The 27,992-nt window shown below is 47.5% G+C and overlaps 1 protein-coding gene across 1 annotated transcript; it reads left to right on the forward strand.

The window, feature by feature from the left end:
* Positions 1-28: 28 nt before the first annotated feature.
* LOC106587912 (WASP homolog-associated protein with actin, membranes and microtubules) lies at positions 29-27,372 on the forward strand. Its single transcript, XM_045708771.2, has 11 exons — positions 29-711; positions 7,488-7,661; positions 11,029-11,179; positions 11,738-11,907; positions 16,929-17,097; positions 18,935-19,122; positions 20,993-21,079; positions 22,206-22,301; positions 22,403-22,805; positions 23,789-23,940; positions 25,708-27,372. Exons 1-11 carry the CDS (start codon positions 133-135, stop codon positions 25,867-25,869), a joined length of 2,331 nt encoding a protein of 776 aa, XP_045564727.1. The 5' UTR covers positions 29-132; the 3' UTR covers positions 25,870-27,372.
* Positions 27,373-27,992: the final 620 nt, after the last annotated feature.

Consider the following 27,992-nt stretch of genomic DNA (forward strand, 5'->3'; position numbering starts at 1 on the left):
CGAAAGGTCAAAGTTGAAGGTAAAGCGAACGCCACAGGAAACCCTACGTCATCGTTACAAATGGCGGACGTTGTAAACAAGGCAGAGGAATACAAGTTTTAGCTAGCTAGCAAGCTACATGTTTACCACAAAATGAATAGCATAGACTGCGAGCGTTTGGACAGCTTGGACGGCTGGGTCGCCATCAAAACGAACATATTCGAAGAAAACGAGACGTTCAAGCTTGGTTTTATCGTGCAGTGGAATGTTATCGAGTCCAAGTTCGCGGTCACCTGTCACAACAGAACTCTCCAGCGACAGAAGCGCAAAGACCAGCTTGCTGTCTGCGAAACCGAAACCAGCTGGGCCGGACTCTTCTCTGTTAACGACTTAAAAAATGTCCACCGTCAGTTTACAGGGGTCGGGGATGTCGTCGCACCCTATTTCCCCGACCTGTCGGACTTCAAGGAGGGTAACATTTGGGACATGATCTTTCTCAGCAGCAATCGGACGTTCAACCAAGATGATCAAGAGAGAGATCTGGATACACCTTGTCGTCAGCTGGAGAAGTACTTCAGCACTGCGATAGATATCTGTGGCAGGAAGATCGTGCTGGACTCGCTTTTCCCGCAGGACGAGCGAGATGTCGAGGAGTACTTTGAGAACATGCAGGAGTTTAAGAGGAAAACCATGCAGGATGAAGTCACCAGGGCTAAGGATCACCTTAGAAAGGTCAGTGGCCAATTTTAATTAGTGATCTATACAAGCTGTGGCCTGTCACTGTTCTTCAATCCTGGTCCTGCCACATGGGTTGGAAACTTTTGTTCCAGCCCAGCACTAACCAATCACTAGGCCTACGCCGTTTCTCATTTGAATCAGGAGTAGGCTACATTGCTGGGCTGGAACAAAAGCCTGCAGACTCAGGGGCCCCCCTTGAGGCATACCGGTAGTGTACTCTGCTTACCGATGCCCCCACTATCCACTAATCAAGTCACTGTGAGTAAACCCTAAAAATGTCTGTCCAACATTAGGCATTTAAATCCCCTCATGACATTGGGATAGACACCCTTCCACCCTGGTTCACATAGGGGGTTTAATAAAGATGCAGTGTCACTGTCGTCACTATTGTTGCAATATGACAACACGTGAGAAGGAAAACATGACCAATCCTGCTCCCAGCTGGTTGATAATCCAGTCATGCTTCATTCCTGTTACTTATGTTGTTATCACCCTGCAAGGTGTTCTCCCCTGAGGTCTTGGCTAGAAACAGGGAGATTGGCCTGTCATTCATTCTCTGTTTCTATGTTGACAGTACTTTTAGGCTAATTATTTTAATTTAACTAGGCAAGTCAGTTAAAAACGAATTCTTATTTACAATGACAGCCAGTGGGAAACAGGGGCAAATTTTTACCTTGTCAGCTCGGGGATTTCGGTTACTGGCCCAACGCTCTAACCACTAGGCTACCTGCTGGTTACTGGCCCAACACTCTAACCACTAGGCTACCTGCTGGTTACTGGCCCAATGCTCTAACCACTAGACTACCTGCTGGTTACTGGCCCAACACTCTAACCACTAGACTACCTGCTGGTTACTGGCCCAACGCTCTAACCACTAGGCTACCTGCTGGTTACTGGCCCAACGCTCTAACCACTAGGCTACCTGCTGGTTACTGGCCCAACGCTCTAACCACTAGGCTACCTGCTGGTTACTGGCCCAATGCTCTAACCACTAGGCTACCTGCTGGTTACTGGCCCAACGCTCTAACCACTAGGCTACCTGCTGGTTACTGGCCCAACGCTCTAACCACTAGGCTACCTGATGGTTACTGGCCCAACGCTCTAACCACTAGACTACCTGCTGGTTACTGACCCAACACTCTAACCACTAGGCTACCTGATAGCCAATGACACTATGTATTAGAGCCCAACTAATATGGTTTTGGGGTCCGATACCTTAGCCTAGTGTTTCACAGTGTCATTTTCCCAAACTGAATTCTCATAAAATTGCCATCCAATTCGGCTTCTGCTTTCAAAAGTATCTCAGTAGAACATGAAGAATAAACTATAGCCATTGAATTCCGCTGTGCTGATATACCGTGCATTATAGGAAAATAATGCACGCTCTAGAATGGCCTTCAAGCCAATCAGAGACAAGTATTCAAGTACTGCTACTCTCTGTTCATCATATATGCATAGTCACTTTAACCATATCTACATGTACATACTACCTCAATCAGCCTGACTAACCGGTGTCTGTATATAGCCTCGCACTGTTATAGCCTCGCTACTTTTATAGCCTCGCTACTATTATTCACTGTCTTTTTACTGTTGTTTTATTTCTTTACTTACCTATTGTTCACCTAATACCTTTTTTGCACTATTGGTTAGAGCCTGTAAGTAAGCATTTCACTGTAAGGTCTACACCTGTTGTATTCGGCGCACGTGACAATGAAACTGATTTGAACAATGTCATGGTATGAACTGTGTTAAAGCAGATAGGCTTTATAAAGCCGTTCAAACGGCAGATACATGACTTAGTTTTTACACTGTTGCTACTCGCTGTTTATTATCTATGCATAGTCACTTCACCCCTTCCATACATGTACAAATTACCTCAACTAACCTGTACCCCCACACATTGACTCAGTACCGATACCCCCTGTATATAGCCTCCTTATTGTTATGTCATTTTATTGTTACTTAAAAAAATATCTAAACTCTATTTTTTTAACTGCATTGTTGGTTAAGGGCTTGTAAGTAAGCATTTCACGGTAAGGTCTACACCTGTTGTATTCGGCGCATGTGACAAATAACATTTGATTTGATTTCTCTCTCCCTATTATCCATGCACAACCCTGTGCATGAATGTAGGCCTGTACAGTGTCTATATACACAACAACCAAGATAGTAGCACATATAAAGATGTTTCAAAGGCAGAAAAAATGTATTCTTCTCTCCTTATTCCCTGTACCATGCTGCTCTAATCCTGTGGGTCTGAGGTGAGCACTGAGGCTGGATTAGCTTGGCAAGAGAGTGGAGATGTTTAAGAGGAAGAGAGAGCGAGAGAGAGGAGATGTTTAAGAGGGGGAGAGAGAACGATCTGAGAGACAAGGCAAAAAGGGCCTTCTATGCCATCAAAAGGAACAACATTCGACATCCCAATTATTAGGATCTGGCTAAAAATACTTGAATCATTTCTAGAACCCATTGCCCTTTATGGTTGTGAAGTCTGGGGTACGCTCACCAACCAAGAATTCACAAAATGGGACAACCACTAAATTCAGACTCTGCATGTAGAATTCTTCAAGAAAATCCTCCATGTACCATGTAAAGCACCAAGTAATGCATGCAGAGCCGAATTAGGCCGATACCCGCTAATTATCAAAATCCAGAAAAGAGATGTTAAATTCTACAACCACATAAAAAGAAGCGAATCCCAAACCTTCCATAACAAAGCCATCACCTACAGAGAGATGAACCTGGAGAAGAGTCCCCTAAGCAAGCTGGTCCTGGGGCTCTGTTCACAAACACAAACAGACCCCACAGAGCCCCAGGACAGCAACACAATTAGACCCAACCAAGTCATTAGAAAACAAAAAGATAATTACTTGACACATTGGAAAGAGTAAACTGGAACGCTATTTGGCCCTAAACAGAGAGTACGCAGTGGCAGAACACCTGACCACTGTGACTGATCCAAAATTTAAGGAATGTTTTGAATATGTAGAGACTCAGTGAGCATGGCCTTGCTATTGAGGAAGGTCGCCGTAGGCAGACCTGGCTCTCAAGAGAAGACAGGCTATGCGCACACAGCCCACAAAATGAGGTGGAAACTGAGCAGCACTTCCTAACCTCCTGCCAAATGTATGACCATATTAGAGACACATATTTCCCTCAGATTACACAGATCCACAAAGACTTTGAAAACAAATCCAATTTTGATAAACTCCCATATCTACTCGGTGAAATACCACAGTGGTGCCATCACAGCTGCAATATTTGTGACCTGTTGCCACAAGAAAAGGTCAACCAGTGAAGAACAAACACCATTGTAAATACAACCCATATTTATGTTTCTTTATTTTCCCTTTTGTACTTTAACTATTTTCACATCACTACAACTCTGTATATAGCCATAATGACATTTGAAATCTATCTATTCCTTTGAAACTTGTGAGTGTACATTTTTTTGTTTAATTCACTTTATTTATTATCTATTTCACTTGCTTTGGCAATAGAGAGAGACAGTCCTGAAAGGCCAATGAGGGAGAGAGAATGATTTTTTGAATTTGTTTTTATTTAACTAGGCAAGTCAGTTAAGAAGAAATTCTTATTTACAATGACGGCCTACACCGGCCAAACCCGGACGACGCTGAGCCAATTGTGCGCCGCCCTATGGGTCTCCCAATCACGGCCGGTTGTGATTCAGCCTGGATTCGAACCAGGGACTGTAGTGACGCCTCTTGTACACACACACAGGGAGTGAGAGAGAGAGAGAGAGAGAGAGAGAGAGAGAGAGAGAGAGAGAGAGAGAGAGAGAGAGATGCAAACCCAGTGAGTCACTGTCCTAAAGGTCAAGAAAGGAATAATAATTGTCCATATCAAAGGCAGATATGTAATTACTCTGTCTAATGAATGGATTCACCTACAAGGCATACAGCTGAAGTATGAACATAATACTAACATGACATGGCATTATTCTAGATCAGACAGGAAGAGGGAGAGAAGAGAGGGTGTCATAACCTAAAAGGCCCCAAGAGTCCCCTTTATAACATCGGAATTGTTGACCAATAGCATTACTGTAAAGTTAACCTCCAATCAGATATCAGACCTACAGGATGTAAAGACAGCTTCACAGAGGTTTGACGGAATGGGGATGGTCGAGAGCAGCACAGAGGTTTGACGGAATGGGGATGGTCGAGAGCAGCACAGAGGTTTGACGGAATGGGGATGGTCGAGAGCAGCACAGAGGTTTGACGGAATGGGGATGGTCGAGAGCAGCACAGAGAAGGCTGAATTCCTGAGAAGACAACACAACCGTTTACATAGAGCGTAATGAGTCACATTCGGGGGCTCGACAGCCCTACATAATTCTCCCTTGATTCTGGATCAGACAGAAGTGTTAAAAACCAGACGGGACTGTAGTCACTGTAGACAGTCTTCAGACCAGCAGTTCAGGGTCCTAGCAGCGTCACTTCAGGAGGGTCTTTTTGACCGGTAGCATTGTCTTCTGCTTTAGACATGCAAATGTCCTTCGGTAACACCTTCCTGCATGCAAGCTAGGAAGGAATGCTCCATTCTTCTTTGTAAGAGCAAAACACAGAGACTGAAGGTACGCCAAGACATCACAGATTCATTGAACGTAAAATAGTGTGTTTATCTGATTGGGTTGGTCAATAGCAACTTCAGATGTGGTTTTATAAAGTCAAAAGTTGATCAGAGCTCACTGCATCATAAAATACAGTATATTTTTAATTAAAACTCTCCAAAACTCCTCCCTTTGAGAGGAAATGGATTTGCCCTGAAAATTAGAACAAAATAACCATCATCTCAAAACAATTCTTGCAAGTTAAATCAAAAACATCTTTCAAGCAACTAAATCAAATGATGGGGTAAGAGTTGGTTTCACAAGCAGTTTGTAATGAAGTGTAGCATCTCAGTTTACAGCACCCAACATTAGCATACCAATGGTGAAGGTTCCAAAGCCATTCTGTGGGAAACAAGGCAGTGATTTCATAGTACACACATCTATACATTCAGATGGACTTAGCCATATGCAGTACGTAGAGGACAACTATTATTTGAGTAACAGGAGCCATTACATTTAGTCTAGCAATCTGTATACAAAATAATAATAATTCACAAATGTAGCCTATATAGCCATCACAAGTGGATATAGAAACGATTGAGTTGTAAATGAAGAATTGGTTCCCACGTCAAGTCAAATAATCAGTTCTAACACCTCTCTGTGTGTCATGTAGAGACGACCTAGCCGGACCGCGTAGGGACGACCTAGCCGGACCGCGTAGGGACGGCCTAGCCGGACCGCGGCCTAGCCGGACCGCGCCGCGGCCTAGCCGGACCGCGTAGAGATGACCTAGCCGGACCGCGTAGAGATGACCTAGCCGGACTGCGGCCTAGCCGGACCGCGTAGAGATGACCTAGCCGGACAGCGGCCTAGCCGGACCGCGTAGAGATGACCTAGCCGGACAGCGGCCTAGCCGGACCGCCTAGAGATGACCTAGCCGGACAGCGGCCTAGCCGGACCGCGTGTAGACGACCTAGCCGGACCGCGTGTAGACGACCTAGCCGGACCGCGGCCAGACGACCTAGCCGGACCGCGGCCAGACGGCCTAGCCGGACCGCGACCTAGCCGGACTGCGTGTAGACGACCTAGCCGGACCGCGGCCTAGCCGGACTGCGTAGAGGAGACCTAGCCGGACCGCGACCTAGCCGGACTGCGTGTAGACGACCTAGCCAGACCGCGTGTAGGCGACCTAGCCAGACCGCGACCTAGCCGGACCGCGTGTAGACGACCTAGCCGGACCGCGTGTAGACGACCTAGCCGGACCTCGTAGAGACGACCTAGCCGGACCGCGGCATAGCCGGACCGCGTGTAGACGACCTAGCCGGACCGCGGCCTAACTGGACCGCGTGTAGTCGACCTAGCCGGACCGCGTGTAGACAACCTAGTGGGACCGCAGACTAGCTGGACCGCGTAGAGATGACCTAGCTGGACCGCGGCATAGCCGGACCGCGTGTAGACGACCGAGGCGGACCGCGTAGAGACGACCTAGCCTGACCGCGGCCTAGCCGAACCGCGTAGAGACGGCCTAGCCGGACCGCGTAGAGACGACCTAGCCTGACCGCGGCCTAGCTGGACCGCGTAGAGACGACCTAGCCGGACCGCGTGTAGACGACCTAGTGGGACCGCAGACTAGCCAGACCGCGTAGAGACGACCTAGCCAGACCGCGTAGAGACGACCTAGCCAGACCGCGTAGACGACCTAGCCAGACCGCGTAGACGACCTAGCCGGACCGCGTAGAGACGACCTAGCCGGACCGCGTAGACGACCTAGCCGGACCGCGTAGAGACGACCTAGCCGGACCGCGTAGAGACGACCTAGCCGGACCACGGCCTATGGAACAGTGGGACATTAAGGCCACATCAAGTCATGGTAGATTAGATGTGGGATACTCAGGCCACATCAAGTCATGGTAGAATAGATCTTCATAGATAAATTAAACAAGACCTATATATCTGTCTGTCATCATAACGGCATATAAAGGAATTCATACAGGAATTCATACAGTGACTGGACTTTGACTTCTTGCTTCACCTGAAGTTGGACGTAGTTCATTCCACAGGTCATAAAGTGAATTAGCAGTCACCTGACAAATACATTATATTTTTTGTATACGTGAGATACTGTAATACGCTAGTCTGTTTCGTGTAAATATAATTTGATTGATTAGCCTAATAGATGAATGTATTGATTGATTGACAGATCCTCCAGAGTCATGGAGCTGCAGACAGAATGATCCTACTGCTACAGATCTACCACGAGGAGGACCTAGCCTACCAGGACCTGGTCACCGTAGCAACCACCTTCTACCAGTACCTGCTGCAACCCTTCAGAGACATGAGAGAACTGGCAGGGCTCTACAAGATGGAGATACTGGTAGGTGGACGCGCGCACACACACACACACACACACACACACACACACACACACACACACACACACACACACACACACACACACACACACACACACACACACCCCTCCCTTCAGGGACATGAGAGAACTGACAGGGCTCTTACCAAATGGAGATACTGGTCTCCATCACTAAGCTGAGGTCAAAGCCACATTTCAGTCATTTAGAATACAAATATGCTCTGCCACGTTCACAGAAGTCAAATAATCAACGTTTTGAATTCTATTATCATTTTCATCTCATTTTGTGCCCAAATCAACTCATTTGTGAATACCTCTAATTTCTCTTTTTGAAACGTGAGGGGGAAAAGCTGTGTTCTTTCAACATGGTGATGAGAGACCCTAACTTTCAGTGGTTTTGTCCTAAACCCTTATGCAACATGTATACAAAAGTATGTGGACACCCTTTCAAATTAGTGGATTCAGGTATTTCAGCCGCACCCGTTGCTGACAGGTGTATAAAATTGAGCACACAGCCACGCAAGCTCCATAGACAAACATTGGCAGTAGAATGGCCTTAATGAAGAGGTCAGTGACTTTCAACGTGGCACCGTCATAGTATGCCACCTTTCCAACAAGTCAGTTCGTCAAAGGCCACACAAGCTCACAGAACGGGAGTGCTGAAGCACGTAGCGCGTAAATAATCGTCTGTCCTCTGTTACAACTCTCACTACCGAGTTCCAAACTGCCTCTGGAAGCAACGTCAGCACAATAACTGTTCGTCGGGAGCTTCATGAAATGGGTCTCCATGGCCGAGCAGCCGCACACATAAGCTTAAAATCACCACGGGCAATGCCAAGCGTCGGCTGGAGTGGTGTAAAGCTCGCCGTCATTGGACTCTGGAGCAGTGGAAACGCGTTCTCTGGAGTAATGAATCACGCTTCACTATCTGGCAGTCTGATGGACGAATCTGGGTTTGGCCGATGCCAGGAGAACGCTACCTGCCCAAATGCATAGTGCCAACTGTAAAGTTTGGTGGAGGAGGAATAATGTTCGGGAGCTGTTTTTCATGGTTTTGGTCCCTTCGTTCCAGTGAGAGAGATCTTAACACTACAGCATACAATGACATTCTAGCAAATATTTTGGCAAAGCCATTTCCTGTTTCAGCATGACAATGCCCCTGTGCACAAAGCGAGGTCTGTACAGAAATGGTCAAAATTGGTGTGGAAGAACTTGACTGGCCTGCACAGGAGCCCTAACATCAACCCAATCGAACACCTTTGTGATGAATTGGAACGCCGACTGCGAGCAGGCCTAATCGCCCAACATCGGTGCCCGACCTCACTAATGCTTTTGTGGCTGAATGGAAGCAAGTCCCCGCAGCAATGTTCCAACATCTAGTGGAAAGCCTTCCCAGAAGATTGGAGGCTGTTATCGCAGCAAAGGGGGGACCAACTCCAAATTAATGCCCATGATTTTGGAATGAGATGTTGGACGACAGTTGTCCAAATACTTTTGGTCATATAGTGTATGTCTGTGTCCCTCTTTCTGCGTTTTAAACAGGCAGGCCAAATAATTGGTGACGCTGATCTGATCAGTCAAAAAAACAATTTGTGAAAAGAATATTGTAAAAGAATTGGTCTGCCTGTCTAAACGCAGCCACAGTGTCTCTGGAGGAGGAGCTGGGTCCTAAACCCCCCGATGTCGCTGTTCTAAACCCCCCCGATGTCGCTGTTCTAAACCCCCCCCGATGTCGCTGTTCTAAACCCCCCCGATGTCGCTGTTCTAAACCCCCCCGATGTCGCTGTTCTAAACCCCCCCGATGTCGCTGTTCTAAACCCCCCGATGTCGCTGTTCTAATCCCCCCCCGATGTCGCTGTTCTAATCCCCCCCCGATGTCGCTGTTCTAATCCCCCCCCCGATGTCGCTGTTCTAATCCCCCCCCCCGATGTCGCTGTTCTAATCCCCCCCCCCCGATGTCGCTGTTCTAATCCCCCCCCCCCGATGTCGCTGTTCTAATCCCCCCCCCCCGATGTCGCTGTTCTAATCCCCCCCCCGATGTCGCTGTTCTAATCCCCCCCCCCGATGTCGCTGTTCTAATCCCCCCCCCCGATGTCGCTGTTCTAATCCCCCCCCCCGATGTCGCTGTTCTAATCCCCCCCCCCGATGTCGCTGTTCTAATCCCCCCCCCCGATGTCGCTGTTCTAATCCCCCCCCGATGTCGCTGTTCTAATCCCCCCCCGATGTCGCTGTTCTAATCCCCCCCCGATGTCGCTGTTCTAATCCCCCCCCCCCGATGTCGCTGTTCTAATCCCCCCCCCGATGTCGCTGTTCTAATCCCCCCCCCGATGTCGCTGTTCTAATCCCCCCCCCCGATGTCGCTGTTCTAAACCCCCCCCGATGTCGCTGTTCTAATCCCCCCCCCCGATGTCGCTGTTCTAAACCCCCCCGATGTCGCTGTTCTAAACCCCCCCGATGTCGCTGTTCTAAACCCCCCCGATGTCGCTGTTCTAATCCCCCCCCATGTCGCTGTTCTAATCCCCCCCCGATGTCGCTGTTCTAATCCCCCCCCCCCGATGTCGCTGTTCTAATCCCCCCCCCCGATGTCGCTGTTCTAATCCCCCCCCCCCGATGTCGCTGTTCTAATCCCCCCCCCCGATGTCGCTGTTCTAATCCCCCCCCCGATGTCGCTGTTCTAAACCCCCCCGATGTCGCTGTTCTAATCCCCCCCCCCGATGTCGCTGTTCTAATCCCCCCCCGATGTCGCTGTTCTAATCCCCCCCCCGATGTCGCTGTTCTAAACCCCCCCCCCCCGATGTCGCTGTTCTAATCCCCCCCCCGATGTCGCTGTTCTAATCCCCCCCGATGTCGCTGTTCTAAACCCCCCCCCCCCGATGTCGCTGTTCTAAACCCCCCCCGATGTCGCTGTTCTAATCCCCCCCGATGTCGCTGTTCTAAACCCCCCCCCGATGTCGCTGTTCTAAACCCCCCCCCGATGTCGCTGTTCTAAACCCCCCCGATGTCGCTGTTCTAATCCCCCCCCCGATGTCGCTGTTCTAATCCCCCCCCGATGTCGCTGTTCTAAACCCCCCCCGATGTCGCTGTTCTAACCCCCCCCGATGTCGCTGTTCTAATCCCCCCCCCCGATGTCGCTGTTCTAATCCCCCCCCCCCGATGTCGCTGTTCTAATCCCCCCCCCCGATGTCGCTGTTCTAATCCCCCCCCCCCGATGTCGCTGTTCTAATCCCCCCCCCGATGTCGCTGTTCTAATCCCCCCCCCGATGTCGCTGTTCTAATCCCCCCCCCGATGTCGCTGTTCTAATCCCCCCCCCCCCATGTCGCTGTTCTAGAATGTAAAGCCTTTCTTCTGTTCTCTCCTGGCCCCTATCAGAAGTCTCTGGATGAGGAGGAGCTGGGTCCTAAGAGGATAGGAGCACTGGAGAGAGAGGCGGAGGAGTGGAGGAGGAGAGGAGAGGATGCAGTCTCCTCCATACAGGACATCACAGTCAGCTACTTCATAGAAACTTCTAAAGCCCTTGGAGGTAGAGAGAGTGTGTGTGTGTGTGTGTGTGTGTGTGTGTGTGTGTGTGTGTGTGTGTGTGTGTGTGTGTGTGTGTGTGTGTGTGTGTGAGTATATATATATATATATATATATATGAAGCATTAAGAGCCCCTTATAGCAGCTCTCCAGACCCTCTCAGCTGTCTCCCCCTTTTAGAGCAGCTCTCCAGATCCTCTCAGCTGCCCCCCCCCCCTTTAGAGCAGCTCTCCAGACCCTCTGTTGCCCCCCCCTTTAGAGCAGCTCTCCAGACCCTCTCCGTTGCCCCCCCCCCTCATCCTTTAGAGCAGTTCTCCAGACCCTCTCCGTTTCACCCCCCCGCCCCCTTTAGAGCAGCTCTCCAGACCCTCTGTTGCCCCCCCCCCCTTTAGAGCAGCTCTCCAGACCCTCTGTTGCCCCCCCCCCCCTCCTTTAGAGGAGCTCTCCAGACCCTCTCAGGTGCCCCCCCTCCTTTAGAGCAGCTCTCCAGACCCTCTCAGTTGCATATAGGGGAAACCCTGTGCCAAATGTACCTGTCTGTGTGGTTGATCTGTGTTGGCAGGTATGCTGCGTGTGATGGAGGAGGATAAGCGTGGTTTTGGCCAGGCTTCCTGGGCCTCAGCAGCTCCTAGACTGGAGAAGCTGCGTTTCCTGCTGGCTAAAGAGACCCTGCAACACATGAGAGCTACTGAGATGTGTCTGCACCGCAAGAAACACACCATCAGAGAGAAGGTAGTGTGTGTGTTTGTTTTAAGAGGTCATTCTCTGAATTAGTATTCCTATCTGATCAGATTCCCTGGGAGTGTGTCTCTCTCTCTCTGTCTGTAGCTGTGTCTCTCTCTCTCTGTCTGTAGCTGTGTCTGTAGCTGTGTCTCTCTCTCTCTCTCTCTCTCTGTCTGTAGCCGTGTCTGTAGCTGTGTCTCTCTCTCTGTCTGTAGCTGTGTCTCTCTCTCTCTGTCTGTAGCTGTGTCTCTCTCTCTCTGTCTGTAGCTGTGTCTGTAGCTGTGTCTCTCTCTCTCTCTCTCTCTGTCTGTAGCCGTGTCTGTAGCTGTGTCTCTCTCTCTCTCTCTCTGTCTGTAGCTGTGTCTCTCTCTCTCTGTCTGTAGCTGTGTCTCTCTCTCTGTCTGTAGCTGTGTCTCTCTCTCTGTCTGTAGCTGTGTCTCTCTCTCTGTCTGTAGCTGTGTCTCTCTCTCTGTCTGTAGCTGTGTCTGTAGCTCTGTCTCTCTCTCTCCGGGTCTTTGATCTTTCTATAGAGCTGAGTGTGAACAGAGAATTCCCCAGACAGACAGACAGACACCCCTCCAGCTGTATGTCTACATGTGTCAACTACCAACACTAGTCTGGATTCTGAACATCTCTCAACTCTAGGAACAAGAAAATAGCTTCTCAACTTTCAGAACTTTGTTGTTTCTTAATGGAAAATAAGAACCGTTTTTTCCATTTCCTGAAAAGTTTCTCTTTTGGAGATCAGAGCTTTTCATCCAACATCGATATGCAGAAACATTTATATTGTTTGACATCACATTGTAAGAAAACAGGTCAAGAGATTTGATCTGTGTAAATATATGGACTTCTGTATGGAATATCTATAGCTAACCCTCGTGGTAAAACTGTTGTCCAGTTTATTGTAGATATATTAGTGACCCAGTGAGAAGGTGTAACCCAGGCCATAATAAAGGTACTATACTGTGCGGCTACTCCTCTAGCCAGCCCCTCTCCTAACCAGGTGTGTTTGTTCCTCCTCCAGACTATCCCAGGTGATAACCATCAGTATCTGTATCCAGCCTCTGTCTGTTTTAGTGATGTCAGAACCCCCCTTTTGACCACTTAGTGTCAGTACTATATTCTCCCTCTACAGACGGGTTCTCTCCCACATTAACAATGTTCCTGTTGTCTTAGGTCTGGGAGTGCTGAGACTAGCAGTACTATATTATTCCTCTACAGACGGGTTCTCTCCCACATTAACAATGTTCCTGTTGTCTTAGGTCTGGGAGTGCTGAGACTAGCAGTACTATATTCTCCCTCTACAGACGGGTTCTCTCCCACATTAACAATGTTCCTGTTGTCTTAGGTCTGGGAGTGCTGAGACTAGCAGTACTATATTATTCCTCTACAGACGGGTTCTCTCCCACATTAACAATGTTCCTGTTGTCTTAGGTCTGGGAGTGCTGAGACTAGCAGTACTATATTCTCCCTCTGCAGACGGGTTCTCTCCCACATTAACAATGTTCCTGTTGTCTTAGGTCTGGGAGTGCTGAGACTAGCAGTACTATATTCTCCCTCTAGCAGACGGGTTCTCTCCCACATTAACAATGTTCCTGTTGTCTTAGGTCTGGGAGTGCTGAGACTAGCAGTACTATATTATTCCTCTGCAGACGGGTTCTCTCCCACATTAACAATGTTCCTGTTGTCTTAGGTCTGGGAGTGCTGAGACTAGCAGTACTATATTCTCCCTCTGTAGACGGGTTCTCTCCCACATTAACAATGTTCCTGTTGTCTTAGGTCTGGGAGTGCTGAGACTAGCAGTACTATATTCTCCCTCTACAGACGGGTTCTCTCCCACATTAACAATGTTCCTGTTGTCTTAGGTCTGGGAGTGCTGAGACTAGCAGTACTATATTATTCCTCTGCAGACGGGTTCTCTCCCACATTAACAATGTTCCTGTTGTCTTAGGTCTGGGAGTGCTGAGACTAGCAGTACTATATTATTCCTCTGCAGACGGGTTCTCTCCCACATTAACAATGTTCCTGTTGTCTTAGATCTGGGAGTGCTGAGACTAGCAGTACTATATTCAGTGCTTGACTTGTACTGTAATAGGTGCTTGTACTCATTTTGGGTGCAGGGGAGCTCCACAGTAGTTTCTAGTTAATATTCTGTAAGAGGAACAGGTGCTCCAGCAGTAGTTTGTAGTTAATATTCTATAAGAGGAACAGGAGCTCCAGCAGTAGTTTCTAGTTAATATTCTATAAGAGGAACAGGAGCTCCACAGTAGTTTCTAGTTAATATTCTATAAGAGGAACAGGAGCTCCAGCAGTAGTTTCTAGTTAATATTCTATAAGAGGAACAGGAGCTCCAGCAGTAGTTTGTAGTTAATATTCTATAAGAGGAACAGGAGCTCCACAGTAGTTTCTAGTTAATATTCTATAAGAGGAACAGGAGCTCCACAGTAGTTTCTAGTTAATATTCTATAATAGGAACAGGAGCTCCAGCAGTAGTTTCTAGTTAATATTCTATAAGAGGAACAGGAGCTCCAGCAGTAGTTTCTAGTTAATATTCTATAAGAGGAACAGGAGCTCCAGCAGTAGTTTCTAGTTAATATTCTATAAGAGGAACAGGAGCTCCACAGTAGTTTCTAGTTAATATTCTATAAGAGGAACAGGTATTCTATAAGAGGAACAGGAGCTCCAGCAGTAGTTTCTAGTTAATATTCTATAAGAGGAACAGGAGCTCCAGCAGTAGTTTCTAGTTAATATTCTATAAGAGGAACAGGAGCTCCAGCAGTAGTTTCTAGTTAATATTCTATAAGAGGAACAGGAGCTCCAGCAGTAGTTTCTAGTTAATATTCTATAAGAGGAACAGGAGCTCCACAGTAGTTTCTAGTTAATATTCTATAAGAGGAACAGGAGCTCCAGCAGTAGTTTCTAGTTAATATTCTATAAGAGGAACAGGAGCTCCAGCAGTAGTTTCTAGTTAATATTCTATAAGAGGAACAGGTATTCTATAAGAGGAACAGGAGCTCCAGCAGTAGTTTCTAGTTAATATTCTATAAGAGGAACAGGAGCTCCAGCAGTAGTTTCTAGTTAATATTCTATAAGAGGAACAGGAGCTCCAGCAGTAGTTTCTAGTTAATATTCTATAAGAGGAACAGGAGCTCCAGCAGTAGTTTCTAGTTAATATTCTATAAGAGGAACAGGAGCTCCACAGTAGTTTCTAGTTAATATTCTATAAGAGGAACAGGAGCTCCAGCAGTAGTTTCTAGTTAATATTCTATAAGAGGAACAGGTATTCTATAAGAGGAACAGGAGCTCCAGCAGTAGTTTCTAGTTAATATTCTATAAGAGGAACAGGAGCTCCAGCAGTAGTTTCTAGTTAATATTCTATAAGAGGAACAGGAGCTCCACAGTAGTTTCTAGTTAATATTCTATAATAGGAACAGGAGCTCCAGCAGTAGTTTCTAGTTAATATTCTATAAGAGGAACAGGAGCTCCAGCAGTAGTTTCTAGTTAATATTCTATAAGAGGAACAGGTATTCTATAAGAGGAACAGGTGCTCCAGCAGTAGTTTCTAGTTAATATTCTATAAGAGGAACAGGAGCTCCACAGTAGTTTCTAGTTAATATTCTATAAGAGGAACAGGAGCTCCAGCAGTAGTTTCTAGTTAATATTCTATAAGAGGAACAGGAGCTCCAGCAGTAGTTTCTAGTTAATATTCTATAAGAGGAACAGGAGCTCCACAGTAGTTTCTAGTTAATATTCTATAAGAGGAACAGGTGCTCCAGCAGTAGTTTCTAGTTAATATTCTATAAGAGGAACAGGTGCTCCAGCAGTAGTTTCTAGTTAATATTCTATAAGAGGAACAGGTGCTCCAGCAGTAGTTTGTAGTTAATATTCTATAAGAGGAACAGGTGCTCCAGCAGTAGTTTCTAGTTAATATTCTATAAGAGGAACAGGAGCTCCAGCAGTAGTTTCTAGTTAATATTCTATAAGAGGAACAGGAGCTCCACAGTAGTTTCTAGTTAATATTCTATAAGAGGAACAGGTGCTCCAGCAGTAGTTTCTAGTTAATATTCTATAAGAGGAACAGCAGCTCCACAGTAGTTTCTAGTTAATATTCTATAAGAGGAACAGGTGCTCCAGCAGTAGGACATTTGAGGTGCTGGTACTCAGCTCCAGTGAGCTCCTGCCTAAGTCAACCACATACTATATTATACTATGTTGTGTTGTGAGTTCTAACAACCATACAATGATATATACCTATATACTGTTCTGTCCTAGACTGTTGTGTAGTGTTATAACCATACTGGAATTGTTATAACCATAGTGTTCTATATTCTATCCTAGACTGTTATGTAGTGTTGTAACCATACTGGAACTGTTATAAACAGTGTTCTATATTCTATATTAGATGTTATGTAGTGTTATAACCATACTAGAACTGTTATAACCATAGTGTTCGATATTGTATCCTAGATGGGAGGTCTGTCTGGCCAGGACCGGAGTGAACCAGAGACAGTAGATAGTACTGAAGATCTAGGTCATGTTATGTAGTGTTATAACCAAACTGGAACTGTTATAACCATAGTGTTCTATATTCTATCCTAGATGTTATGTAGTGTTATAACCATAGTGTTTTATATTGTATCCTAGATGGGAGGTCTGTCTGGCCAGGACCAGAGACAGTAGATAACCTAGAGCTTCAGTACTATGTTATGTAGTGTTATAACCATGCTGGAGCTGTCATAACCATAGTGTTCTATATTGTATCCTAGATGGGAGGTCTGTCTGGCCAGGACCAGAGGGGACCAGAGACAGTAGATAACCTAGAGCTTCAGTACTATGTTATGTAGTGTTATAACCATACTGGAGCTGTCATAACCATAGTGTTCTATATTGTATCCTAGATGGGAGGTCTGTCTGGCCAGGACCAGAGGGGACCAGAGACAGTAGATAACCTAGAGCTTCAGTACTATGTTATGTAGTGTTATAACCATACTGGAGCTGTTATAACCATAGTGTTCTATATTGTATCCTAGATGGGAGGTCTGTCTGGCCAGGACCAGAGGGGACCAGAGACAGTAGATAACCTAGAGCTTCAGTACTATGAGGCTCAGCTAGAACTCTACGATGCCAAGTTTGAGATCCTCAAGAACGAAGAGCTTCTATTGGTCGCTCAGATCGACACCCTGCGACGCCAGATCAAAGGTAGGTTACAGACACGCGCACACACACAGGCTCAGTAAGCACAGATCTATACATTTAGATTTTTCAAAATGCAATGCAAAATGTTCAAAGTTTTAAAAATGACTAAAGATGCCAGTCTGAAATCTCATTGACATCAGATGTCTGTGGCTCTAGAAGAGCAGCCTAGCTTCCCCTACTGTCCGTAGATAGATATCTGCTTCTGCTGTGCCACTGGATGAGAAATAATGTCACACAAGCATATTTTCTGCATGTAAATTCCTTAATTACTGCCCATGGGGAAATACTGTTTGTTTCCAAGGGTGTGTGTGTGTTTCTGTGTCTGCCATCCTTGGCATGGCTTAGAGTACTTGGCTCTAGAGTCTAGATGTATTTTTATAACATGAGAGAGGAAGGCAGCAACCCCCTACCACTTCATTGTTCTTCCCCGATGAAACGAGAGAGAAAGCAACAGAAAAGAGGAGGGTGAAAGACAGTGGGAGCAAAATAGGGAGAGGAGTGCGGGGGGAGGGAGAGAAGGAGCGACAGAGGAGTGCAGGGAGAGTGGGAGGGAGAGAAGAAGGAGCGACAGAGAGGAGTGCGGGGGGAGGGAGAGAAGGAGCGACAGAAGAGGAGGGAGTGAAGGAGCGACAGAGGAGTGTGGAGGGAAGGAGTGACAGAGGAGGGAGAGAAGGAGTGACAGAGGAGGGAGAGAAGGAGTGCAGGGGTGAGGGAGAGAAGGAGCGACAGAGTGGGGGTGAGGGAGAGAAGGAGCGACAGAGTGGGGGGGAGGGAGAGAAGGAGCGACAGAGAGAGGAGTGCGGGGTAGGGAGAGAAGGAGCGACAGAGTGGGGGGGAGGGAGAGAAGGAGCGACAGAGGAGTGCGGGGGGAGGGAATGAAGGAGCGACAGAGAGAGAAGTGCGGAGGGAGGGAGATAAGGAGCGACAGAGTGGGGGGAGGGAGAGAAGGAGTGCAGGGGGAAGGAGAGAAGAAGCGACAGAGAGGAGGAGTGCGGGGGGAAGGAGAGGGGGAGGGACAGAGAGAGGAAGGAGAAAGGGAGCAACAGGGAGGGAGAGAACAACAGAGGAAGAGGAGATGGGAAGCGACAGATGTCTGCTTATCAGATTGTGTCAACAGAGATTTAGAAGAGTTCACACTCCGTGGCATCATTGAGAGAACACCTGAGAGAATGTTTCAGAGCTGAAAGAGGAGGTGGTGTATTATGATGTGTGTGTTTCAGAGCTGAAAGAGGAGGTGGTGTATTATGATGTGTGTGTTTCAGAGCTGAAAGAGGAGGTGGTGTATTATGATGTGTGTTTCAGAGCTGAAAGAGGAGGTGGTGTATTATGATGTGTGTGTTTCAGAGCTGAAAGAGGAGGTGGTGTATTATGATGTGTGTGTTTCAGAGCTGAAAGAGGAGGTGGTGTATTATGATGTGTGTGTTTCAGAGCTGAAAGAGGAGGTGGTGTATTATGATGTGTGTGTTTCAGAGCTGAAAGAGGAGGTGGTGTATTATGATGTGTGTTTCAGAGCTGAAAGAGGAGGTGGTGTATTATGATGTGTGTGTTTCAGAGCTGAAAGAGGAGGTGGTGTATTATGGTGTGTGTTTCAGAGCTGAAAGAGGAGGTGGTGTATTATGATGTGTGTGTTTCAGAGCTGAAAGAGGAGGTGGTGTATTATGATGTGTGTGTTTCAGAGCTGAAAGAGGAGGTGGTGTATTATGGTGTGTGTTTCAGAGCTGAAAGAGGAGGTGGTGTATTATGATGTGTGTGTTTCAGAGCTGAAAGAGGAGGTGGTGTATTATGATGTGTGTGTTTCAGAGCTGAAAGAGGAGGTGGTGTATTATGGTGTGTGTTTCAGAGCTGAAAGAGGAGGTGGTGTATTATGATGTGTGTGAGGATCCAGAGGAGCTCCAAAGCCTATCACAGACAGCTGCACCTTTAGACCCCACCCACTCACCTGTCAATCACCTGGGGCGACGCCTACAGCAGCTGGAAGCCAAGAGAGGGAACATCTGTGCCCGCCGCGCATACCTCCGCAACAAGAAGGTACCAGGGGGATGGTGTATGTGTTAACATACCTCCGCAACAAGAAGGTACCAGGGGGATGGTGTATGTGTTAACATACCTCCACAACAAGAAGGTACCAGGGGGATGGTGTATGTGTTAACATACCTCCACAACAAGAAGGTACCAGGGGGATGGTGTATGTGTTAACATACCTCCACAACAAGAAGGTACCAGGGGGTGTGTTAACCTACCTCCACAACAAGGTACCAGGGGGTGTGTTAACCTACCTCCACAACAAGAAGGTACCAGGGGGTGTGTTAACCTACCTCCACAACAAGAAGGTACCAGGGGGTGTGTTAACCTACCTCCACAACAAGAAGGTACCAGGGGGTGTGTTAACCTACCTCCACAACAAGAAGGTACCAGGGGGTGTGTTAACCTACCTCCACAACAAGAAGGTACCAGGGGGGGGTGTGTTAACCTACCTCCACAACAAGAAGGTACCAGGGGGTGTGTTAACCTACCTCCACAACAAGAAGGTACCAGGGGGTGTGTTAACCTACCTCCACAACAAGAAGGTACCAGGGGGTGTGTGTTAACCTACCTCCACAACAAGAAGGTACCAGGGGGTGTGTGTTAACCTACCTCCACAACAAGAAGGTACCAGGGGGTGTGTGTTAACCTACCTCCACAACAAGAAGGTACCAGGGGGTGTGTGTTAACCTACCTCCACAACAAGAAGGTACCAGGGGGTGTGTGTTAACCTACCTCCACAACAAGAAGGTACCAGGGGGTGTGTGTTAACCTACCTCCACAACAAGAAGGTACCAGGGGGTGTGTGTTAACCTACCTCCACAACAAGAAGGTACCAGGGGGTGTGTTAACCTACCTCCACAACAAGAAGGTACCAGGGGGTGTGTGTTAACCTACCTCCACAACAAGAAGGTACCAGGGGGTGTGTGTTAACCTACCTCCACAACAAGAAGGTACCAGGGGGTGTGTGTTAACCTACCTCCACAACAAGAAGGTACCAGGGGGGGGTGTGTTAACCTACCTCCACAACAAGAAGGTACCAGGGGGTGTGTGTTAACCTATCTCCACAATAAGAAGGTGCCCCTACCTGACAAACCTGTAATAACCTTCCTCCTAAACATTTAGACTGTTCTAACTTAACGCCTCATGTGTGTAACGTGGTGTCTGTGTTGTGGTGTCTGTGTTGTAACTTGTCGTGTCTGTGTTGTGGTGTCTGTGTTGTGGTGTAACGTGGTGTCTGTGTTGTGGTGTCTGTGTTGTGGTGTCTGTGTTGTCTGTGGTGTTGTAACTTGTCGTGTCTGTGTTGTGGTGTCTGTGTTGTGGTGTAACGTGGTGTCTGTGTTGTGGTGTCTGTGTTGTGGTGTCTGTGTTGTGGTGTCTGTGTTGTGTTGTAACGTGGTGTCTGTGTTGTGGTGTCTGTGTTGTGGTGTAACGTGGTGGCTGTGTTGTGGTGTCTGTGTTGTGGTGTCTGTGTTGTGGTGTAACGTGGTGTCTGTGTTGTGGTGTCTGTGGTGTTGTAACTTGTCGTGTCTGTGTTGTGGTGTCTGTGTTGTGGTGTAACGTGGTGTCTGTGTTGTGGTGTAACGTGGTGTCTGTGTTGTGGTGTCTGTGTTGTGGTGTCTGTGTTGTGTTGTAACGTGGTGTCTGTGTTGTGGTGTAACGTGGTGTCTGTGGTGTTGTAACTTGTCGTGTCTGTGGTGTCTGTGTTGTGGTGTCTGTGTGGTGTCTGTGTGGTGTCTGTGGTGTTGTAACTTGTCGTGTCTGTGTTGTGGTGTCTGTGTTGTGTGTAACGTGGTGTCTGTCTGGTGGTGTAACGTGGTGTGTGTGTGGTGGTGTGTGTGTGTGTGTGTGTGTAACATGGTGTGTGGTGTTACAGGATCAGTGTGTGGAGGCTAACGAGCAGAAGCACCGTGCGGCCCAGCACAGCTCCACTCACTTTACCCAGCACCACGGAGTAGCCCTGGTGAGTTACCATGACAACACACACACACGCTCTTAAAGGAACCCTTTACCCAATACCACGGAGTAGCCCTGGTGAGTTACCATGACAACACACACGCTCTTAAAGGAACCCTTTACCCAGCACCACGGAGTAGCCCTGGTGAGTTACCATGACAACACACACACACGCTCTTAAAGGAACCCTTTACCCAGCACCACGGAGTAGCCCTGGTGAGTTACCATGACAACACACACACACGCTCTTAAAGGAACCCTTTACCCAGCACCACGGAGTAGCCCTGGTGAGTTACCATGACAACACACACGCACGCTCTTAAAGGAACCCTTTACCCAGCACCACGGAGTAGCCCTGGTGAGTTACCATGACAACACACACGCACGCTCTTAAAGGAACCCTTTACCCAGCACCACGGAGTAGCCCTGGTGAGTTACCATGACAACACACACACACGCTCTTAAAGGAACCCTTTACCCAGCACCACGGAGTAGCCCTGGTGAGTTACCATGACAACACACACACACGCTCTTAAAGGAACCCTTTACCCAGCACCACGGAGTAGCCCTGGTGAGTTACCATGACAACACACACACACACGCTCTTAAAGGAACCCTTTACCCAGCACCACGGAGTAGCCCTGGTGAGTTACCATAGTAACGAGGGCAAACCCACCCACGGAAACACCCACACTGGAGACACCATCCTCAGTTTACATGATCTGTCTCTCTCTCTCTCTCCGTTTCTGTCTCTCTCTCTCCGTTTCTGTCTCTCTCTCTCTCCGTTTCTGTCTCTCTCTCTCTCTCCGTTTCTGTCTCTCTCTCTCTCCGTTTCTGCTCTCTCTCTCTCTCCGTTTCTGTCTCTCTCTCTCTCTCCGTTTCTGTCTCTCTCTCTCTCTCCGTTTCTGTCTCTCTCTCTCTCCCCGTTTCTGTCTCTCTCTCTCTCCCCGTTTCTGTCTCTCTCTCTCCGTTTCTGTCTCTCTCTCTCCGTTTCTGTCTCTCTCTCTCTCTCCGTCTCTGTCTCTCTCCGTTTCTGTCTCTTCTATAGCTACCTAAAATGTTCCTAAAGCAGTGGGGTAACTATCTCAGTTGATTCCACCAGTCTTGTCCTATTTCCCTCCGTGTCCCTCCAGAAGAGAAAGAAGAGGAGAGAGGAGGAAGAGAGGAGGAAGGAGTGGATGGACCAGGAGAGAGAGAGAACCCTGAGCAGACTACGCTCCTTCAGAGAGGTAATCAGTCAACCCATCACTTATCCTCTCATGGATGGCGGGAATAAAGGAAGATAGGAAGGATGTGTTGCTGAAGTGTTTTCCTGCTGTCTTTCCTGTAGAAGCGACAGGGAAGTTACGTCCTGAAGACTCCACGATCCAAGATGGCTGCCAGGGAGCCGCAGTGTTCCGACCTCTCCCAGCCTCTGTCAATCATTAGCTTCGGCCCCTCCCCTTCATCTAATGGGGCCGCCCCCAGAAAGACCCCCAGGAAACTCAAACCTAAAGACCTCCCCATCCAAATCTTCACTCCTCCTCTCCCTTCGCCAACTACACCTCCCACTACAGCTATACCTCCACCTCAGACCTCCTCTCCTCCTCCCCCTCCTCCTCCTCCTCCCCTACCCCCACCTCCTCCACCTCCACCCCTCCCTGCCCTCACAGAGGTAGGGGACTCCCCCGTGCCTCTCAGTGAGAAAGAGGCCGCTCCCTTCCCTGCCAAAACGACCCTGAAACAGAACCTAGGTGAGAATGATCCACCTTCCAATGACAGTCTGTTTCTGATGCAGTAGCTTCTTGTCCTGGCTCATTATTTCTCCTACTGTGGTAAAAAGGGAAACTCTCTGTCTTCTACAAGTTTCTACTGTAGCTGCACCTTGTGATAGCTCTCTTGACAGCTTCTACTCTCTTTCCATATCTGCTCTCTCTCTCTCGTTTCTCTCTCCCACCTTTCTTCCCCTGCTTCTTCTCCATCCCCCTGTTTCTCTCTCTCCCACCTTTCTTCCCCTGCTTCTTCTCCATCCCCCTGTTTCTCTCTCCCACCCCCCTGCTCTCTCCTCCCCCTGCCCCCCCCTTCTCCCCTCTCTCTCTCTCTCTCTCTCATTTCTCTCTCCCACCTTTCTTCCCCTGCTTCTTCTCCATCCCCCTGTTTCTCTCTCCCACCTTTCTTCCCCTGCTTCTTCTCCATCCCCCTGTTTCTCTCTCCCACCTTTCTTCCCCTGCTTCTTCTCCATCCCCCTGTTTCTCTCTCCCACCTTTCTTCCCCTGCTTCTTCTCCATCCCCCTGTTTCTCTCTCCCACCTTTCTTCCCCTGCTTCTTCTCCATCCCCCTGTTTCTCTCTCCCACCTTTCTTCCCCTGCTTCTTCTCCATCCCCCTGTTTCTCTCTCCCACCTTTCTTCCCCTGCTTCTTCTCCATCCCCCTGTTTCTCTCTCCCACCTTTCTTCCCCTGCTTCTCTCTCTCTTTCTCTCTCTCATTTCTCTCTCCCACCTTTCTTCCCCTGCTTCTTCTCCATCCCCCTGTTTCTCTCTCCCACCTTTCTTCCCCTGCTTCTCTCTCTCTTTCTCTCTCTCATTTCTCTCTCCCACCTTTCTTCCCCTGCTTCTTCTCCATCCCCCTGTTTCTCTCTCTCCCACCTTTCTTCCCCTGCTTCTCTCTCTCTTTCTCTCTCTCGTTTCTCTCTCCCACCTTTCTTCCCCCCCTTTCTCTCTGCTTCTTCTCCCTCCAGGTTCTATGGACGAGGTGTTGGCATCATTACAGCGTGGTCAGGTCAGGCTGCGTCGTGTCCAGCCCCCTCCTGGTCCTGGCCTGGCGCCCTCCGGTGGCGACCTCAGGGATAACATAATGTCTGCCATCAGACTTGGGGTCAAACTACGCAAGGTCAGCATCAGGCATCACTTTAATGACAATGTGCAGGAGTTATCCATGAAGCTGTTACATCACATTAATGACAATGTGCAGGAGTTAGCCATGAAGCTATGTTACATAATGGCCCAATAAGTGACTTAAAAAAATATATGTTTGAAAAGAGCATGGCATAATTAATTGTTCAAGTTGAATTTTCTTGATGAGCCAGAAAATAAAGTTATTTCTGAATGTTTATCAAAGTGACCTGCTCTGTGTCCACCACAACCCTCTACATTACTTCTATAGGAACCATTACACCCCCTGCTACATGACTTCTATAGGAACCCCTCTGGACCTATTACACCCCCTGCTACATGACTTCTATAGGAACCCCTCTGGACCTATTACACCCCCTGCTACATTACTTCTATAGGAACCCCTCTGGACCTATTACACCCTCTGCTACATTACTTCTATAGGAACCCCTCTGGACCTATTACACCCCCTGCTACATTACTTCTATAGGAACCCCTCTGGACCTATTACACCCCCTGCTACATTACTTCTATAGGAACCCCTCTGGACCTATTACACCCCCTGCTACATTACTTCTATAGGAACCCCTCTGGACCTATTACACCCTCTGCTACATTACTTCTATAGGAACCCCTCTGGACCTATTACACCCCCTGCTACATGACTTCTATAGGAACCCCTCTGGACCTATTACACCCCCTGCTACATTACTTCTATAGGAACCCCTCTGGACCGATTACACCCCCTGCTACATGACTTCTATAGGAACCCCTCTGGACCTATTACATCCCCTGCTACATGACTTCTATAGGAACCCCTCTGGACCTATTACACCCCCTGCTACATTACTTCTATAGGAACCCCTCTGGACCGATTACACCCCCTGCTACATGACTTCTATAGGAACCCCTCTGGACCGATTACACCCCCTGCTACATGACTTCTATAGGAACCCCTCTGGACGATTACACCCCCTGCTACATGACTTCTATAGGAACCCCTCTGGACCGATTACACCCCCTGCTACATTACTTCTATAGGAACCCCTCTGGACCGATTACACCCCCTGCTACATTACTTCTATAGGAACCCCTCTGGACCGATTACACCCCCTGCTACATGACTTCTATAGGAACCCCTCTGGACGATTACACCCCCTGCTACATGACTTCTATTGGAACCCCTCTGGACCGATTACACCCCCTGCTACATGACTTCTATTGGAACCCCTCTGGACCGATTACACCCCCTGCTACATGACTTCTATAGGAACCCCTCTGGACCTATTACACCCCCTGCTACATTACTTCTATAGGAACCCCTCTGGACCTATTACACCCCCCTTACATCTATGGGAATGGTATAGAGTGCCACAGTATGATTAATAATACCCATAAAACCTAGCGGTCAAACAGGGAAATAGTTCCAATTGTTTTTCCACCACTCATTTCTCATAGGGGATTTTAGAGACATTTTGATAACCGTGTAAATCTCTCTAGGACAAGGGGATCAACATATTCACTTGTATTTATTCTAAATACATTGTAAATATGGTACTGTCCCTGGATATAGCTACTTGTGTTTGTTCTACTTGTCTTTATTCATGTTTTGGATTACTACTGATATGAATTACTGCATTGTTGAGAAAGAAAGAAAGGAATTTCACAGTAGGTGCCACGTGACGAACACTTGAAAGGATGGGAAGCCCTCTGGAGCGATTCCACTGGCTAACCTGATGACCCTGCTTTGTGATGTCCCCTCCAGGTGGTCCCAGCGGTGCCCCTGCCCCAGGACAGTAGGGACACAGATCTACAGAAGAGCATCAAGGCAGCCATGCAGAGGATGAAGAAGGTCTCCTCCGACTCGGATGATGAAGATGAGGAGAGAGGAGAGGACAACACGCCCTCCGCTGAGTGGGACAGCTGAGAGAGGAGAGGAGACGTATGCACGGACAGACAGACACTCGGACGCGCATGGACACATCCATAAAACAGACGTATAGGCACACACACACGTACAAATCAAAACATTCACTAATCAATAGGTTAACCATGTTTCCAATGGTTTAGTTGTGTGATTATGCAGGTTTACTGTTTGATGTAAAATATGATCCATAGAGAAGAGATGGTATATTAAACATCCTGAAGATATTTAACTAAATATCCACCACCTGGTACCAGGGTTCAAGACTACAGCCTCTTTTTCACTAAGCTTTGAAACTAGCTGTTATCTTGCTAAAAAGCTCCCACCGATTCCAGATTTCCAGGAATTCTTGTTTGTATGCTTGTCTAGTCTTCCGTTTGCAAACTAGCCTGAGGACTTGACATTGAAGTATTGTCCAACTGCTTTACAGAGAGAGAGTGGCAGATCTAGAAATAGGGTGAAATAGATTCTGTCTATGGTTGCAGGCCCCTGTAGCGTGATCAAATCTTATTTGTCATATGTCGCCGAATACAACAGGTGTACCGTGTAATGCTGAATACAACAGGTGAAATGCTTACTGTAACTGTGCCAGGATGTTCAGTGTGTCGTCGTATTACACTACTATATCTCCCTTAATGTTTTGTTTGTCTAGTACCAGTTGGAACTGGTGTCCACCCTGCATAGCATAACTGATAAACTATTGAAGGTGAAATCATTTGTTTTATCATTTTTTGTTTCTGCTTCATGATTTTATCTACGGATGAAAATTAGCTCGTTTGCCATCTGCGGCACATTTACTTTGATGAGGAAACTGAAATGTTGATGACTGTGCACTCTGTTTCTGTGTCCTACAATGCCATATTAATCGCCATGACGATATAATAACCCTTTAAGTATGACCTCTGCTCTTCATGAATGAAGGAACAGAATAGAGCTTTACCCAGTTTACCACTTCCCACCATGAACTAAACAGTAGGATGAAGTTGACCCCGTAGGTACAGTTCTAGGATCAGCCTCCTCTCCCCCAATCCCAACCTTAACCATTAGGGGGAATAATCTAAAACTGGCCTTGGGTCAGTGTCTAGGGGGCAACTTCACCCTAGTATTTCTAATGATCATGTTCTCTATTGGTTTTGATGCTACGTTATTACATTGCACTTGATTTGACCGGATTGTCATGGAGACACAAAAGGCCGTGTTCCAGACTGCCTGCAAAACAGCAGCTTTTACACAAATTAACCAATGATTGAATATGTAAGATTTGGTGTGTGACTGCAATGTAGGTGACCTGGAACATGGCCAAATGTATGAACGAGTGTTAGTGCACTGATTTGATATTTTTTGCTGCATTTTGTTTGCCAATTATTGTAAACTGTCAAACCCAGTTTCCATTCGACTGTTAAGTGTTATTTTAAAGTGAGAACATTATGAAATTATGCTCAAGTGCCTTGGGGACTGTAAGTTATTATGAGCTGTCATTCACCAATAAACTGTTGTTGAATAAGGTTTCTGTCATATACTTTTACAACTGTTATGTCCGGGAAACACTAATTGATCATTCCAATTTTCACATATCATTACTGTGATATGTGGAGGAAGGTTAGTGTTAGGACATAGACAAACACACTATCCAGGATACACTCCATCCCCCAGGGGGCAGCAGCTACGTTGTCCAGATGCTGAGCCTGTTTGGTAAGGAGACCGGTGCTGACAGTTCTGGAGAGAGAGAGGAGGCCAGAAGCCTCTGATCTGGGCTTTGTTAGCAAGTTTAGATTCAATCAGATCACACGTTAACTGGGGGTGTTGGAGATGGAACTGCGTTGGAGCCGTCAAATTGGTGAGCAGCTGCTCTTGATCATTGTCACGAAGCCACACCCACATTAGAATATCAGAGTGAGAAAGTAAAGGTTATACCGAAATAATCACGCTCAAATTGAAAAATCATTAAACTAAAGTTTTCTGTCATCCTAACAGGTGTAGATTACATCTATCATCCTAATGGGAGGTGTAGATTACATCTATCATCCTAACTGGAGGTGATAGATTACATCTATCATCCTAATGGAGGTGTAGATTACATCTATCATCCTAACTGGAGGTGTAGATTACATCTATCATCCTAACGG

The sequence above is a fragment of the Salmo salar genome, chromosome 26 (assembly GCF_965601325.2).
Source record: "Salmo salar chromosome 26, fSalSal1, whole genome shotgun sequence".
In the NCBI taxonomy this organism is placed as follows: domain Eukaryota; kingdom Metazoa; phylum Chordata; class Actinopteri; order Salmoniformes; family Salmonidae; genus Salmo; species Salmo salar.

Coding starts and splice junctions, on each gene's coding strand:
- LOC106587912 (XM_045708771.2), top strand. CDS start 133: ATGAATAGCATAGACTGCGAGCGTTTGGACAGCTTGGACGGCTGGGTC. Junction 712..7,487: donor CTAAGGATCACCTTAGAAAG/GTCAGTGGCCAA, acceptor ATTGATTGACAG/ATCCTCCAGAGTCATGGAGC. Junction 22,806..23,788: donor GACCCTGAAACAGAACCTAG/GTGAGAATGATC, acceptor TTCTCCCTCCAG/GTTCTATGGACGAGGTGTTG.